The sequence below is a fragment of the Pieris rapae genome, chromosome 23 (genome assembly GCF_905147795.1).
Source record: "Pieris rapae chromosome 23, ilPieRapa1.1, whole genome shotgun sequence".
Classification (NCBI taxonomy): domain Eukaryota; kingdom Metazoa; phylum Arthropoda; class Insecta; order Lepidoptera; family Pieridae; genus Pieris; species Pieris rapae.
The window spans coordinates 3563075-3580008 of NC_059531.1; the positions used below are offsets into that span (position 1 = coordinate 3563075).

General features: G+C 34.1%; 1 protein-coding gene across 1 annotated transcript in view; it reads right to left on the reverse strand.

The window, feature by feature from the left end:
• LOC110996430 (probable ubiquitin carboxyl-terminal hydrolase FAF) overlaps nt 1-16934 on the reverse strand; it is a 53742-nt gene that overhangs the window by 20152 nt on the left and 16656 nt on the right. Inside the window, exons 19-34 of the mRNA XM_045633300.1 lie at nt 16282-16432; nt 14892-15011; nt 13669-13800; nt 12838-12936; nt 12037-12185; nt 11255-11368; nt 10626-10734; nt 9863-10016; nt 8494-8624; nt 7607-7828; nt 6329-6490; nt 5150-5366; nt 3990-4157; nt 3011-3084; nt 1738-1850; nt 570-743 (exon numbers count right to left, since the gene is read on the reverse strand). Of these exons, the coding sequence (XP_045489256.1) occupies nt 570-743; nt 1738-1850; nt 3011-3084; nt 3990-4157; nt 5150-5366; nt 6329-6490; nt 7607-7828; nt 8494-8624; nt 9863-10016; nt 10626-10734; nt 11255-11368; nt 12037-12185; nt 12838-12936; nt 13669-13800; nt 14892-15011; nt 16282-16432 (2289 nt within the window). The remainder of the gene's footprint in view (nt 1-569; nt 744-1737; nt 1851-3010; nt 3085-3989; nt 4158-5149; nt 5367-6328; nt 6491-7606; nt 7829-8493; nt 8625-9862; nt 10017-10625; nt 10735-11254; nt 11369-12036; nt 12186-12837; nt 12937-13668; nt 13801-14891; nt 15012-16281; nt 16433-16934) is intronic.

A 16934-nucleotide genomic window follows, 5' to 3' on the forward strand; every position in this document is an offset into this window, starting at 1 on the left:
ATAGAGGAGGATATATTTATTTATCTAGGAAATTTTGTCTTTATACTTATATTTTTACATTATTAACATTCAAATATTGTTTCCCATTTGCTCGCACGGTAAACAAAAGCTTAAAGAAACCGACATGCCTTACACCCAAAAAGTCTACATGTGTCAGGCACAGAAGACTGATCACCACTTTTCTTTAAGAAAAAAACATATCACGGTGTATCAAAAAGTGATACTCTTTTTTAATAAAATCCCGTACTCTTTTTTTAAAAAAAGAGGCTCTTTTATCTCTGCCTTTTATTAAATTTAAGAAATGTATTAAAGAAAAGCTGTGTAAAAAGGCTTACTATAAAGTTAGCGATTATCTAATTGATAAAAGGGCCTGGGACTAGTGGGCACTACTTCTAATTAATTTGCTATATTTGTTTTAAAGTAATTGTTGTTTGATGATTTCCATTTTTACTCGGCCTACAATGTCTGTCTTCTTTGTAGAAGTAATGGGGATGCCTACGGGTTCAAATTTAATGGTACCTGTATCTTATGTTCCATAATAAACGTATTTTATTTTTATGTTATTTTACCTGTGCGGGCAACCTTTGCAAATCTTCTGGTCTGAGAAAGTGCCACCCATAGTTTTAGCCATCAACTGCTCTTGTCCCAACGATTTCAGGGCTTCATCCAAAGACTCGACCAGAGACATGAAGAATTCCACGGCATCTTGCTGCTCGCGTAGATTCACTGGTTCACCTTGTAATCTAAAGAAATATAGATTTTATAAAGTGATTTCACGATACTGTAAGAAATATACGTTTATTTATAAGGTGATTTTGCGGTACTGTGAAAGGAAATTGTCTAAGCTACTGAACAATTAAAAATAAAACACTAGTACAATTACGTCTGCAAAAACTACTAAAGGCCGATAACGCACTCAAGAGCCGTCTGGCATTGTGCCTATGGGCGGTGGTATCAGTTAACATCAGATTAGATTCTTGTACGTTCTAAACATTTTTATTAATGTCTTTTATATAACTCTTACACATTTAAAGAAAACACTTTTTAACGGATTGAAGCTATGTATTATTATAAACCTATAATTATTTAAGATTTGCTACAGCTGTGATACTTTTTGACATTCAACACCTTTTGTCTTCAATCACCGTGACCACGCACGCTGTAAAGCACGCGAAACGTCGGTTAAATTTAAAATTATGTTTAAATAATTATAAGTTTACAATAATACATAGCTTCAATCCGTAAAAAAAGTGTTTTCTTTAAACATTTTTATTATTTAAAAAAATACATTTTTTTTAAAGGAATCTTTAGTTCCCTTTCAGCGCCTGACTGCTTAACTCGCGTTTTTCCGCAACTAGTCTCCTGAGTAACTCCTATCTTGGCTTGGCCGTCACATTGGTAACGTTGATTGAATCATGGTCGCAGAATAGTTAAATACGGAAATTAGTACAAATGTTTCTTTTGTTAATTTATAAAACTTTTTCCATAGAACTGTGTGCTAGTGCTCCCTCGGGATTTCTTAGCTTTATAAGCGTGGCGATTTCCAAAATCGTCGTAGTTACTTCCCGAGAGAAAAGCCAGACGTACTCTTTTTGATTGTTACATAGCAATTAACATTACATTATCTGGCTTATATTCTATCGTCGTACGCGAGTACTTAATATAGAGTAAAACAAATATATTCTATTACTAAAAGCTAAATTAAATATAACTATGCGAACAAAAATTGGCACATACCTGAAGTGAGCCCAAAGTCCTCTCGGGACATAATACTGAACTTTGCTGTAGTGCAAATGTGCGAATATCGCCTGAACCTGCTTCAGTATAGTGATGTTGTACTCGGCGCTATTCTGGTAAAAATCATTTTAAATATATACAACTCTGATGAGTTTTTCATCAGGTACTCCTACAGTGAAGGCATGAAGTAACCCGCCATCTCTCAAAAGCAAATATAGTATATATATATATAGCAGACAGGCTGATCACATATAATAAAAATGACTTCAAACCGTAATATGGATGACACGTGTCAGACACAGACGATCACCTAGCAAGCGCGTTGAACGCTTAGAACGCATAAAAACCGTGAGTGTGTGTGTCCACAAATAAATAAATGATTGACAGGATATTGAAGAGGCCTTAGCCAAAAAAGGCCACACAGTTACAATAGAAGAGGATTGTAATGGAAATGTGTTTAAATTTAAAAGTATCTGAATTAAAGGCTATTATTTTTAAAAGAAAAACGCATGGATAATATGAGCAATTTAAGGACAACAATATAGTAAGTACCTAAGAGAAGAAGGAGAAGAGGGTGCCCTTAAAAAAGGTTGATAGAAGAAGATATAGAATCGATAACAGATACTGAAATGCAGATACTGTCAAAACCGTTTACGACAACATACCGGTTATTTTTTTTTTATAGAACAGGGGGCAAACGGGCAGGAGGCTCACCTGATGTTAAGTAATACCGCCGCCATTTATTTTATTTTATTTATATTGACCGAAATCAAAGGTCCCAGCTGAATTCTATTGTATTAGATTCTTGATAATGTCATTGGCTGTTGACTATCGGTTCTTAGGACCACAAACTTAAGATGTAGATTTGTAAAGATTAGAAATAGACGGGCTTTATTATTTACACTAATATTATAAAGAGGAAAACTTTGTTTGTTTGTTTAATTGATTGTAATGAATAGGCTCATAAACTACTGGACCGATTTTAAAAATTCTTTCACTATTCGAAAGCTAAATTATCCACGAGTAATATAGGCTATATTTAATTTTGAACAAAAATAGGGTTCCATAAGATATAAGGGTTTTTCGGACACAAGGTGTAAAAAATCAACCAAAAAGTTACTTATTTTGCGTACCCTGCCTAAACTATTAAAGATAGACAGAAGAACCATAAAATGTTCTAAGTAATAAATGATATACATGGCAAAACTACTTTTGTCAGGTCAGCTAGTCTCTTATAATTCAAGAACTCAATTGAAAATAATATTTTCCTTACCTCAATATTATTTTCCATCATATTAAGATGCATATTCTCGCCAGAGAAGTCATCGTTAGGATCCGTTGCCGCTCCTGGAATATATTTCTATATTACTATAAAATTATTTTGAATTAAATAAATTATCTAAAATAAAGTAAATTAAATAAATAAAGGGTAAGTTCGTTTAAATAAACTGAACAGAAAACTGTGGAGTCGACTCAGTTCAATTTTTTTTTCCGTACGGCTTGATACCTTGTTGCTATTGTGTAGAGATTTGGGGTCTCTGGGTCATCTACCATGGAGAGTGTTCAGAGTTGTTCGGACTAATACCTGCAGCTGAGTTAGGTTTAAAGACATTTATTCTCATAATAGACATTAGTCACTTACATGAGAACACTTATATGCTAACGTTACAATTTAAAAAAAAAAGGAATTTTTTAGAACTTGGATGAACTTTCATTTCCGTAGATTAGGATCAGTAAATAGATGGTCTTTTAATCTTAATTTATATATTGCTAGGCTGCCTGCACTTTTTACATTTTTTGGGAGTCTATCACACCGCAGTACTCCCCCAACGCTCAATGTTTTTTTGCCGTAATTGGTTCTATACTTAGAACTTTTGATGAGTTTCATCATCAGACGTCAAGGCAGAATACAAAATACCATCTGTATCATTTTGACGTACGTCGTTCCACAACTGAGCGTTTCTTTAGCCAATTTCTGAGTGGAACCCATCTGCCGACTATATTTCCGAACGTAGACTTAAGGTCCTTCAATTAAAGAGCGTACCGATACTTAAAAGGTCGTCATCGCACTTTATCATTGAGAGTGTCCATGGGCGGCGGTATCACTTAACATCAGGTGAGCCTCCTGCCCGTTTGCCCCCTCTTTTATAAAAAAAAATAAACTTGCGAGCCTTCTAGCAATATGTCCATGGCGGTAGCACTTGACAATAGATGAGCTTCCGTTTGCCCATGGTCCAGAAAAGAGAATGTACCTTGTACAGTGAGTAGTGAATCCCGTACAGCGCGTACGCAGTACAATTGTTGCAAAACCGAGTTCATGTAGCAAGTGGCGCCAGCATTTTTCAATCCCACCAAACCCGCGCAGGGGCGTGGTCCAACACACGGCATATACTCCCATTCAGCGAGCGGCATGTTCCTATCTGTACAATATTTATATTAAAACGAATTTCATAAAAATCCGTCAATGAATAAATTCCACACAATTAAAATTCATAGTTTTAGTTTTGGTAAAAAAAAACTTTTTTTTTGTGTTAACTTTATTTTATAAAAGCAACCAGGATTTAATGTAAGTTTATATGGAAATAAAAATAATAAAGATAAAAAAATCTGCGGGGCTTTAGATTTATTTACATATACAGTGTAAACTCCATGTAACGTCACTCGATTTAACGACACAATCGCTAAATCAATTGACTTGGTTTAGCTTGTCTACCATACAATGATGCACTCTACATAGCATCACACACAATCTAAATAACGAAATTTCCTTTATCACCAAGATGCCTCAATATCACAAGATATGAAAAAATAAGTAAAAAAATACAACAAAATTACTAGTGCAGCAAAAGACTTCAGACATAAATAACAGACAGACAGTGTTCAAATAAGATTATTTTTGTGTACAGAACTACTAACACTTGTCTGAAATATACTTTTTCTTCTTCTTCTAACTCTGATTTTTCTTCTCTCTATTTAACGACACCTCTCTATAATATAATGGCATAAAATGCACAGGCAAGGTAGTTTTGCGAACGGATGGCGTAGTTTTGCTCTTTCGCGAATTTTGTTAACATTTTTTGACATCCATAAACATGCCCTAAGTCGCATCTTAATTGAATAAATAAATTTTGATTTTGATTTTTTCTAGACTCTAAGGGCCTGTTTCACAATGTCCGGATAAGTTTCAAATAAGCTATTTATTGCTTATTGGTAGGATAAATAGTATTTTTGCATTTCACGACTGTCAGATAGCGCTATACCTCATGAAATGCGAAGTATCTTATTCGGAACTTTTATCTTTCGAATAATTTATGTGTTGCATAGCTATTTGACACTTTATCCATACATTGTGAAACAGGCCCTAAATGTTAAATGAAAAATACTTTGACTTCTGAATTAAAAAACTACATACCGCTATAGAACATTAAATGCAATAGATTAGCCAAGGCCGCCATATTGGGCAGGCATCCATGCACAAGGGATAACAGCAAGTCCGTGGCTGCAGCCACTGAGCCGGCGGTACGGCAAAGTGGTGTTGGAATGTCTTCACCGCTACCCTCTCCTCTGTCGTATTCGGACATTCGACACCACGCCCATGAGTATGGCCATAGAAATTCAGTAACCACTTCCTGTAAATTAACTTTAGTTACATACGAGTTATCGCGTATATAGGGTTAGTTTAAGGAAATAAAAAAAAAAACATAAATAAATAATAAACTTTATCAAAATAAACTAAACTTTATCGAAAAGACCTGAATTAATGTAGACTTAACAAGATATAAATAAATAAATAAATCAGTGGTGCTACAACCTCTTTAGGTCTTGGCCTCAGATTTCTGAATCTGTTTCATGATCATTTTTTTTTAATCTAATAGGCAAGTAGTTGATCAGCCTCCAGTGCCTGACACGTCGTCGACTTTTTGGATCTAAGACATGTCGGTTTCCTCACGATGTTTTCCTTCACCGTTCGAGCAAATGTTAAATGCGCACATAGAAAGAAAGTCCATTGGTACACAGCCCGGGATCGAAACTACGACCTCAGGTATGAGAGACGCACGCTGAAGCCACTAGGATAACACTGTTCTCTTAACAAGATATATAATATATAGAGAGTTTTGGGAGACTCCGCTCGCATTAATAATGGCCGATGGACAAATCGGGTAACCAGATGGAAAGGTCTACAAGGGTAAAGAAAGAGGTCACCCCTTGCACATTGGGATGATGTACTTAAAGAAGGTGGGAAAGAGTGGGGGAACTCTGCTCAATTTTATTTATTTATTAACATAAAAAAATAAATAAAATAAAAAACTCAATGGCGCTACAACCTTTTTAGGTCTGAGCCTCAAATTTCTATATGTATATCATGATCAGCATAGCTAGTAGGTGATCAAACTCCTATACCTGACCGACGCCCTCGAATCGGGACTTAACTTCCTCACAATGTTTTCCTTCACCGTTCAAATGTTAAATGGGCACATAGAAAGTCCATTGGTGGTTTGAACCTTCGACCTCAGACACGCACGCTAAATCCACTAAGCCACAATGCTCTCTAAGGCTCAATAATTATAGAGAAAGTTTAAATAGAAATTACCTTTAACAATCCCGAATCCTTGTGGTCCGGATGCGCGCCATATTGGAATTTCACCTGAGCAGGAACATGTGTGAAGAGCTCCTTCGTCAAATTTAAATGACCCTCCAGCAATGTGTCGTCTAAGGTTTCGGGATTATCGCGTAATACCCGCAGCCATGCCACCTGAGAAAAAATCATTTTTTTTAAATGGCTTTAATTTGTGCCAACTGAGCACTAGGTACTTCGCCAGTGTCGTGTAGAAAATCAATTGCACATATACCAGAAAAATACCTAAAGTAATTGAGGACACAATAATAGTTATTAAACCTATGTTTCTGCTTGGTTGACCGTTTCGAGTCTGTTGTGTCTACCTGCATTTATGTTACTGTATTTGTTTTGTGAATTTTTGTATAGGTACCTTCTGTGCGTTCTAGTAATAATTATTTAGTCTTGTAATGTTTTTTTCTCAGTAAGCGAATTTTTTAATTCATATGAGAAATAAAGTTATTTTAACCGTTAAATTCAAATTCAAAAATCATTGAGAGTGTCCATGGGCGGCGGTATCACTTAACATCAGGTGAGCCTCCTGCCCGTTTGCCCCCTGTTCTAAAAAAGCTGGCAAACTGTTCATAGATTAACGGACTTTTTATATTGTCCGATGATGGAATTGGCAAAAGTTTTATTACTTGTAAGTGTCCATATTGGTCAGTTTTTAACTTCTTACTTTAACTTCTTTGCATATATGTTTTTTTTTCATGTGTGAATCTTTTGTTGGTTATGCATTCTAATTTAGGGTCATTGGTTAAGACAGCATTGTGTTTTTGCAAATAAATGAATATAAATTATCCAGAAGATACAGTAGTTGCAAGTCACTCGTTCTCCTCTTGTAGTCCAACCCCAATTGTTTTCAATACAATTGAATCTAACATTTAAGGTTTAATCACTCAAATTTCCATTCCAATATATCAAATATCCTTTATCATAATTACCGAACATTTAGCTCAACAAACAACAAACAAACAAAATATCTTTATTCATCTCGGGTAAACAAGTACACTGATGAACGTCAAAAAAATTTAATTGTAAATTTACATTTACTTTTAGTTCGCAAGTGGTGTAGAGCGGGCAAGAACTGGCAAGAAACTTTCCGAAACTCTTATAATCGCTAAGATTTTAATACAATAGCAAATCAATCCCAAGGATTAGTACAATTTAATATTTGTCACATTTATAAAAACCTTTATTAATTAATTTACTTATAAACGCCATAACCACGAGTAATATAAAATAACTACTTACTTCAGTAGCAAGATCCTCCAAAGTTTTAGCGGTGGGTCCGGCCAAGGCAACCAGACGGCACAAGAGCTGAAGAAACTGATGGGCGTTTCTCGAATGTTCAGTGAGGCGTGGCAAATTGGCCGCTCCCCCCGCACCCCCCAGGGCCAACAGCGCCCCCCTCGCCCCTCCCCCGCCGCCCCATCCGCACATAGACAGCAATTGTTCTGCGCACGATACTCGTACCTAGGAAAATATAAAATTTTCTTCAGTTAAGAGTTAAGTTCTATGGACTAAAGGAGAAATTTGGAACAGTGATGGAAGAGCAAGAGAGTATAAATGTATAATTTTTAAAATAAATATGTTATCTATATGTATAAATTGGTGTTTAGTTAAAAAGAGAACTATACTATAGATTTTTAATTCCGTAGAATTCTGACAGCTATCATTTTGACACGTCAGAGATTACAAACACGTTTGGCCGGACACATTTTTCAATATCAATACGAGTCTGGACATCTGAGTTTATGCATACATTTGTTTGTTATTGAATGTATCCATTTCATTTAGTGCGGAACTCCACATTAAAAGTGGTTTTACGTAGAATGTTACTTACGTCCCTTTTCATAACGTCGTTAATAACAAATTCCTAGTTACGTACTTTGAACCTTACTTTGTTAACTAATTATTATAATATAAATATAATATCGACTCTTCTGTCTTCGGTGGACCGAGAAAATCTGATTCGTATTTCGTCGTCGCAAAAATTGTTTTTTAAATAAACAAGTTTTATTCGCAATTTAAACAGAGAAAAGTCTTTGTAAACACAAAATATTTATTGATAGAGATCTGATTGATTTCTATATATAATTTAGTACGTAATATATAAATTTTTATACAAACTTATATACCTGAGCACTCGGGCAGTCAATCATCAAGTACAAAGCCGTGTCCTGCCACCACGACTCATGCAGCAGATCTTCCAGATGTCCACCTCCAAAGGCCATACATATCGTCACAACTTCCATACACTCTCGGACCACTAGAAAAAAGATAAATCGGTAATAAATTATTATAAAATTACAATAAAAATTTACATCACCAAAAATAGCGAAATATGTGTAAACTTAATTATCTGAATATAATCTTATATCTATCATTTAATGAGCAATTCTTGTATATATATATATATATATATATAATTGGAATCTCGGAATCGGCTTCAACGATTTTCATGAAATTTAGTATACAGAGGGTTTCGAGGGCGATAATTCGATTTAGCTAGGAATCATTTCTAGAAAATGTCATTTTATTTGTGTTTTATCAACTTAAACATAGAATTGTTGGTTTAAAGATGTCAGTCAAATAAAAACTTAAATATGAATATAATTATCTTTATTCGATAATTATATTAGTATGTAATTCGTACTTAAATAAAATTTCCAAAAAACACGATTTATTAAAAAAAAATACCGAGCTAAGCTCGGTCATCCAGGTCCTATTAATATTTTGTGATTTTGTTATATTATTATATTTTGTTATTTGTTCTCAAGTTTTACCTAAGGGATGGGGAGGTCTATAGTTGGGAGGGGGCGTAATAAAAATAATACGTTTGTTTACTATTTTTAAGAGCTTTGCAATCTGAAATAAATGACTACTATTTGCTAAGGCATGATTTAGATTTTCAACTGAAAAGACTTATAGTATTAAATATAACATGTCGTGCGTAAGTACGTATTACAATACGTACGTATACGCACAGACGCCCAAATTCAAATAGCTGGAGTATACATACCAGAATTCTTTATTAGGTCTAGATCCCATTGTCTAATGCTCAATTTGGTGGCAAGATAAAATAGTGATGTTGCTTAACATAATAACTCTAAGCTACAGTATGTTTTACGTATGTTATAAAGCATGGCCAGTGTTTTACTTGATATTGATGAAAATCATAAATTTTACACGGAGATGAAAGCAAAAATTAAACCAATTAAAATTCGACGTGAAAATTGTACGATGTTAATTAATTAATTATGAAACATACTAACAAAAAAAACTATACAAATAAAAATAACATCTTTCATTTCTTATTTATTTTAAAAAAATCACAATTGCGGCTAGCAATCTGCTAAGTATGAATTAAAGCTTTTGTTATATTAGTAAGTAAATCAATGTAGCTTTTTATCGATTCTAACTATCGAAACTTCCCCGATACTAAGCGATAGATAACGGGGTTTATTTATTACATAACACACAAATTAAAAACAATTGAACACGTACGTGTGACGTCATCAGAGTGCACCAATCCGGTGACTTCCAAGGGTTGTGCCACAGAGTATGTGAGTGCGTACAACGCCCGTACCGTCGCTGCTGTTGGCACTCGCCACCATACAAGTGACGATACCGAATCGCTGTCTTCACCACTTGTTACCACCTGTATTCAAAAGTTAGTAAATTTAACTATAAGTTGTTTACACAAATAACCAATACAGTATAAGTTATTATAACGACATCAAAAGGTCGTAAAAATCGATACGCAGAAGACGTTGTTATTAAAAACCTAATGCAATAGAATTCAGCCGGAACCATTGGTTTTGGTCAATATAACCGGTATGTTGTTCTAAACGATGTCGTCGTAAACGGTTTTTGCTCAGCTTAATTGGAGCGTAACTTTAAAAAAAAACAGTTTAACTCTTAGTTATATTTATCATCAGTTAGTTTTTGATAACCTTTTTTGTGTTTGTTTGTTTTCGCTGGGTTTTCACATATAAGTCCGTCCAACAGACCTTTTTTATGTGAAATTTTACTATTTGAAATAACGATATAAGGGAGCGTTCAAGTATCGCGTTAGGCAATATTTGGAGATTCTTGACACACACACAACACACACAACACACACACACACCACCCCCCCCCCCCCTGGTAACGCGCCGTAACATTTTTCGTTACGTAATACTTGAATGCTCCCTAAAGACAAAAATCTGAATAGATAAAATCTGAATTAAAGAATATATATATTTTAGTACTAACAGATGAAACTTACCTGCTCTGCAAGTGTACTGGCGAGTTTCTCAGCAATCGCTTTAACAATTATCTCGCAATTTTGATTTGGGACTGACTGCAATGCCTCGCGTAGTATTGTCACATCCATTCTGAAAAATATTGGCAATCCTACAGGGACGCATCGGATTTGGGTTTTCAAGAGTGATTACGGCCTTGCCTGATATATTCCTCCTATCGTAATTAAGATATAAATGACTGTTCGGAGCTTAGTCAAGATACTATATTTGCCGACACGAATAATAATATAATTTTTAAACAAATAAATATAAATTTAGTTTTCGACCTTCTACGTACTCTACTGTTATGCCATCTTGACTAAGCTACCTGTATTTGAAAATATTCATTAATTTAGACATACAGGAGTCATGATTAGTCTCGGCCCTGAATTTTACTAGAAACTTCTACATAGATATTGCGAATTTAAGTAGTAACCAAGCTGACTTAGCTACACAGACATAAGAAAAAATATTTTAGGCAATGCTTAATCCAAAATCAATATCGCCATATATTTAATTAATCTATATACCTTTGTATTAGGTTCTACTTTACAATGCAATTTAATTTTGAACCTAAGGGACAGTCACACAAGTCAGTTGTATCGAAACTTACCTAAAGTCCTTATCAAGCGCCGCTTCTGTTCCATCTGGTGCCAGAATTTCGAAGAGGTGTCCCAGAGTGTACAGAGCCAACTTCGCCAGTCTTACCAGAGCTAGATATCCGACTCTATAAAAACATACCAAGTGTAAAAGTATTCTAATAATAATTCTGTAGGAAACTATTTAATTTTATATATTTTAATTATACAAAGTTAAGTAGTTTCATTGTAATAGAAAAGATTACATATAACATAATTAATAAAAAAACAATCTGCATATTGTCAAACAAATATGAGAAGCAGTATAAAACATATAAATAATAATACATTTTATATAATAATCAATAGATAATTTAATAATTCATTAATGATTAAACTAACAGAATTTTTTTGAGGTTTTAGCATTCATAACGTCCCTTCCAAATTACTACGCGCACGTACGTAACATAACGTATGCACATGTAAGAACGTAGACGTATATGCACCGAACCTTTAGTTTCTATCCTCTATCTAACCGTTAGTTTTAATCTAATTAACTGAACTGCCTTTGAATAAAAATAGAAATATACTATGGTAATATATCATAAGGATATAGAAATTTCGTCTGCAATTAAAAATAAGTGTAGTTAAATTGTAGAACAGCACTTCTTTATATTTCAAAGGCGGAAAGAAAAAATGTAATTCAAAAACTAATTAAACGCTAAACTTTAACCCTACTGCTTTGTCTCTATCTCTCACTTTGTATACAAGAGAGACAAAATATTCAACGACAAAATTCTTATTCTACCAAACCTACCTTCTGGTATGAGGTGCGGCACCCTTCAGAAATTCCCCATTAGACAGACATTGGACTAACAGTGGGGCCTTCTTCACACAGGCCAACTGAAAACTTCTGTTTCGCTCCAGTCTCGTATCGGACGACGGCATTACCATACTGTACAAGACCTGCAAGGATAATCACATACTGGGGATAAAGTGCCAATTCACGAGCGCATGTGAAGCTTACTGATATGTTGCCGGGTTTTAAGGTATGGTTATACTAAAATCCATGCGTCGGGTTGTCTCTCTCCCTAAAATATGGCGAGGGGGCCGATGACTGACCATGCGTCATACTCGTGAACGGGTGCTACTTGTGGTGACTGGTCGTAGTTGAATTCGTGTATGCGGTGACTTTATGTATTTGCGTGTTGTTCTCACGAGTATATAAGTGCGTGCTCCTACTGCACCATGCCCACTACTGATAGAGGACAGATCTTTTTATATTTATTTTATTATTCTTTATTACTCAAGATGTCATATGGAACATGGTGTAATGGTTGCAGCTCCTTACAAACGTTGTGTAAAAGAAAAAACTTGGCGATTAAAGAGTGGCGGAGAGTTTATTGCCAGTTCTTCTCTTCCGTTCTACGCCCTCGATTTGAGAACTGACAGTAAATGTAAATTAGAAGCATTTCTATATATAATATACATTTCTGTTTTTGACGTTCATAAGAATACATTATACTATCTAAATAATTTTGAAAAAGACTTAATCTAGATTACAATACATTTAAATATTAGGTGCTGTATTAAAAATCTATTTAATTATTTAACATACCTCTATATTATAAGCAACGGTGGGAGGAGATGGTCCGTACAATATATCTTTCAGTTTGGAGTCGTCTCGAGACAAGAGTGCCTCTGTTAGTTTCTCTACCTGTAACAAATATCAAAATAATTTAAATACAACTAAATCTAAACTCATATAAGCCTAGATAAAAGTAAAGATAACGCTCTCATATCATTATCAATAGTTATTGTTATTTTCATTCATTTCCTTGTATCAAAAGCAACTTCACTTCACGCCCACGAACCAAGGATGCACGCACACGTGCACGTGTGTGTGCACGTGTGTGCTAAACAGTGGTACGTGAAACAAATGAAACACAAACAACACAAGAACAGAGTATTCTCTTTAATAGAGTCTGTATTGTTGGACAATTTCTTATGTTAAATATCCTTTTTAGTAAATAAAATGAGACTTAAATTACTTAACTAAAGTTAGGCTAGATCGTAATGTTAAACTTAAGCGTACGTCTTTGGGGCCGATCAATTATTACGTAAGCACTATAGGGGGAGGGGAGTCTTTGATTTTTTTATTTCTTCATAATTTAAATAAAGTGCTAATATTGCACACAAATAAACTCATAGATTCTAGACAGCAGCATAGACACTTTTCTATGCTTAATATTAGCGATATGCATTTTGGAGGATTTCTACAAAAAAATAATAGATTTCTTAAAATGGGGGGGGGGGGATACATTGCAGTAAATCTGCTTACGTAATACTTGAACGGCCCCAAAGACGTACACTTAAGTTTAAAGCCGATGAAAGGATGCCATATAGAAGTGACCTTGGACATAAAGAACTGAGCTTTGGATGTACTTACAGTAAGCTTATGAGGTGGGCATATTTGTGACAACAAATGCGCTGCCTCAGTCAATGGAGCGTGCCCCTTTGTGATGCCGATGTGTTCCAACTCCAGAATGAACGGGAGGTACCAGGTTCCTTGTGCGAATAACTGGAATTGAAAAATAAATTAAAATTAAAATAATAATAATAGGTGGAATTAGTCGGCAAACAACAAACTGATGATACTGACATGACAAACAAATTTAGCCTACAGTGGATAAAAGGAGACAGTAGAAATGATTTTCCATCTCGGCAATGATGCTGCAGACGAGCCTACAAAGAGTCTCTGGAATGATGAGGACTGTCTCTTCCCTGGCCTTTCTCTAACATGCGAAACTAGTCTCCAAATATCCACTCAACTCTGTGTGGATTGCAGACAGTTCCAAATAGCTCTGCAGCCAGTTAACTACAGCGAACTTTTACAGTTAACTTTTAACAGAACTAATCTCAAATGAAACGGGAAACTCAGTCCGTCAATCATGACCTTAGTCTTGAGACGTCATCTCTTGGGGGTTTCAGAAATTAAACTGTTTGCCAAATTAATTTTTTTCTGCTATGTATACAGATATACCTGTGAAAGGGACGACTTAACCTGTGAAGGGCTACTGAAGAAAGGATAACAATGATGAGTTTACAAATAATGTTGCTATTATGTATTGATAAAAATAACACTATAGCGCTTAATTCCTTAGATTTATATATGTGTTGGTGTTTTTTTTTTAAAACAAGTACATATGTGCCTGACTAAGGAAGTGGATTTTTCGATTTAAACTCATGTTCTTTAGTAAGTTTAATAAATTAAGCTTAATAAATTTAAGAAATGTATTAAAGAAAATCTGTGTAAAAAGGCTTAGTGACTTTATATATATATATATATATATATATTTATTTTATAAATTTGTTATATTTGTTTTAAATATTGTAGAATTGTTTGATTATTTGTTTTCTTCTTTTAAAAGAGTACCGAGAGTTTTTTACGCCGGCTTTTTCTCTCGGCCTACACCCTCTGTCTTTGCCGATGAGTTGGGATGCCTACAAGTTCGAATTGATTGACGTGGAATAAGTGATACCTTGATGATCATATGTATCAAAATCAACGTAATTTATTTTTATTTATTTTATTTTATTTTAAGACTAAATTTCTCTGTTTGCAAACCTAGCTAATTAATTCCAACTATCAGCTATAAAAAGCATACTCACAACTCCCGGTAGTGCGTGCTCCGCAGTGGGTGGCAGCGGTGGGGACGTTGCACTACTATCGCTACTCGATTCATTTGACGAACCGCATCCCCCACTGCCGCATACCTGCCCATCGTAAACCTACAAAAATATTAACCTTTAATATAAATCTTTCACTTCATAATGACAGTACATCTGATAGTATACAAAGTCAGTGTTATCTGTGTTTATTTATTTATTTATTTATTCGGTAACCAAACAGAAACATCCTTATAATAAAAACAAAGTCAAAAATAAAACACAAAACAAACACACTGGATGCATCCACAATAGGTTACACTTATACAACCATATGATACAAAAAAAAATGGCAACAACACACATAATAATAGAGTTAAGATATTAGGTGTATATAATATTACAATGCGTTACGGACAAAAGTAACTCGAAAATTAATTTATTTATTTATAAAACCACTCCTGCCTTAACTTAGTACAACTTAGTTGAACAAAAAGTGAATAAACTTTACAGACGAAACAAAAACACGTACATGTAATTTCATAATAAAAAAATACAGAAAATTAACGAACTACTATAGACACTATCAAATTATACTGAATATAAGTATATATATAAATAATATATAGACTTTGGCCAGTTTACTCAAAAATTAACTAAATATTAATCAAAATATTTTTACACGTCGGTCACGTGACACAAATCGATCACAGATTAAATAATTAAAAATCAATATTTTTCGCTTGACTACGTGAAGTAAATTAACTTTACCATGACCACGTTTATTATTAGTTATAATTATCGTTATTTTTCAAGTGATAACTCCTAATCCAATAAAAGTAAAGATCTTCGTTACGTAACGCGTTACGTTCAACGTGGTACGTATCAATCAGCCATGCTTTCCTAAATCGTAAAACTTTGTGTTATTACTATGACCCTATAATTTATATTATAATAAAATTTGTAGTGATAAGAATTTATGAGTTAAAAATATTTACTAAATACGTTACGTTACTAACTTAACTCTCTCCATAGTTGTTTATCATTTAAAAAAATTCGCAATATTGGAGTGTTTGACAAATTCAAAAAGGCAGTAAAGATGCATGTTACAATGAACACAGTTGACTGAAATTAAAACGGCTTATGGCGACGTGTATCTCGCTCGTATATATACATATTAATATTAAGTTTGTCATGTAAATAAAATATATATTTTTTGTAACGAGAAAGTTCTTTAAACAAAAAAATAAACTGTAGAATTGTATGTATGAATGTATGTATCAAATGTATCGAAAAACTTCATCACTCTATCAAGTCTTTTGGCCCCTACTAAGAGGAAATTTTGTACAATCACAAACTACTGCAATTATTATCATTAATAAAGAAAACTGACCTTAGCAACCAATATGGTTTTGTCCCTTAAATGTATTTGTGAGAGAATCTTCCGGTCATGACTCGAGTCCAAAAGTTCTCCATTTACATATAATTCTACCTTATTTATATACATTTCTAGTTTAATACTGCTCTCTGACGAGCACTTTAACCTGAAAAAATAAGTTTAGTTCCTTTAATACTACTACTTTTAGGTCTGGGCCTCAAATTTGTATATCTGTTTCATGATCAGTACTATATTAACAGTAAACTTTGGACCATGGAAGAAATATGTAAATTAAACCATAGCTTACTTATAAAGCAAGATTAATTCATTTGTGTATGGACTATAATGTAAACATAACAAATGTATCTAATTCTTATTAAATCATTAAAAAATTGAATACTAGAATAATAGTCTATGTTGTGCAAAGACAATATAGAACAGAAACTAAATGCGTCCCGCATCTGATGTTAAGTGATACCGTCGGCCTTTGATTGCCGAAGGGCTCGCGAGTGTGTTGCCGATGTTATAACAATTGTAATAGGCTTCTCTTGAAGGACCCTAAGTCGAATTCGTTTGGAAACACTTAAGTGGGTCGCTTACACAGTGCTTTTTTTCATAGAATAGGGGGCAAACGGGCAGGAGGCTCACCTAATGTTAAGTGATACCGC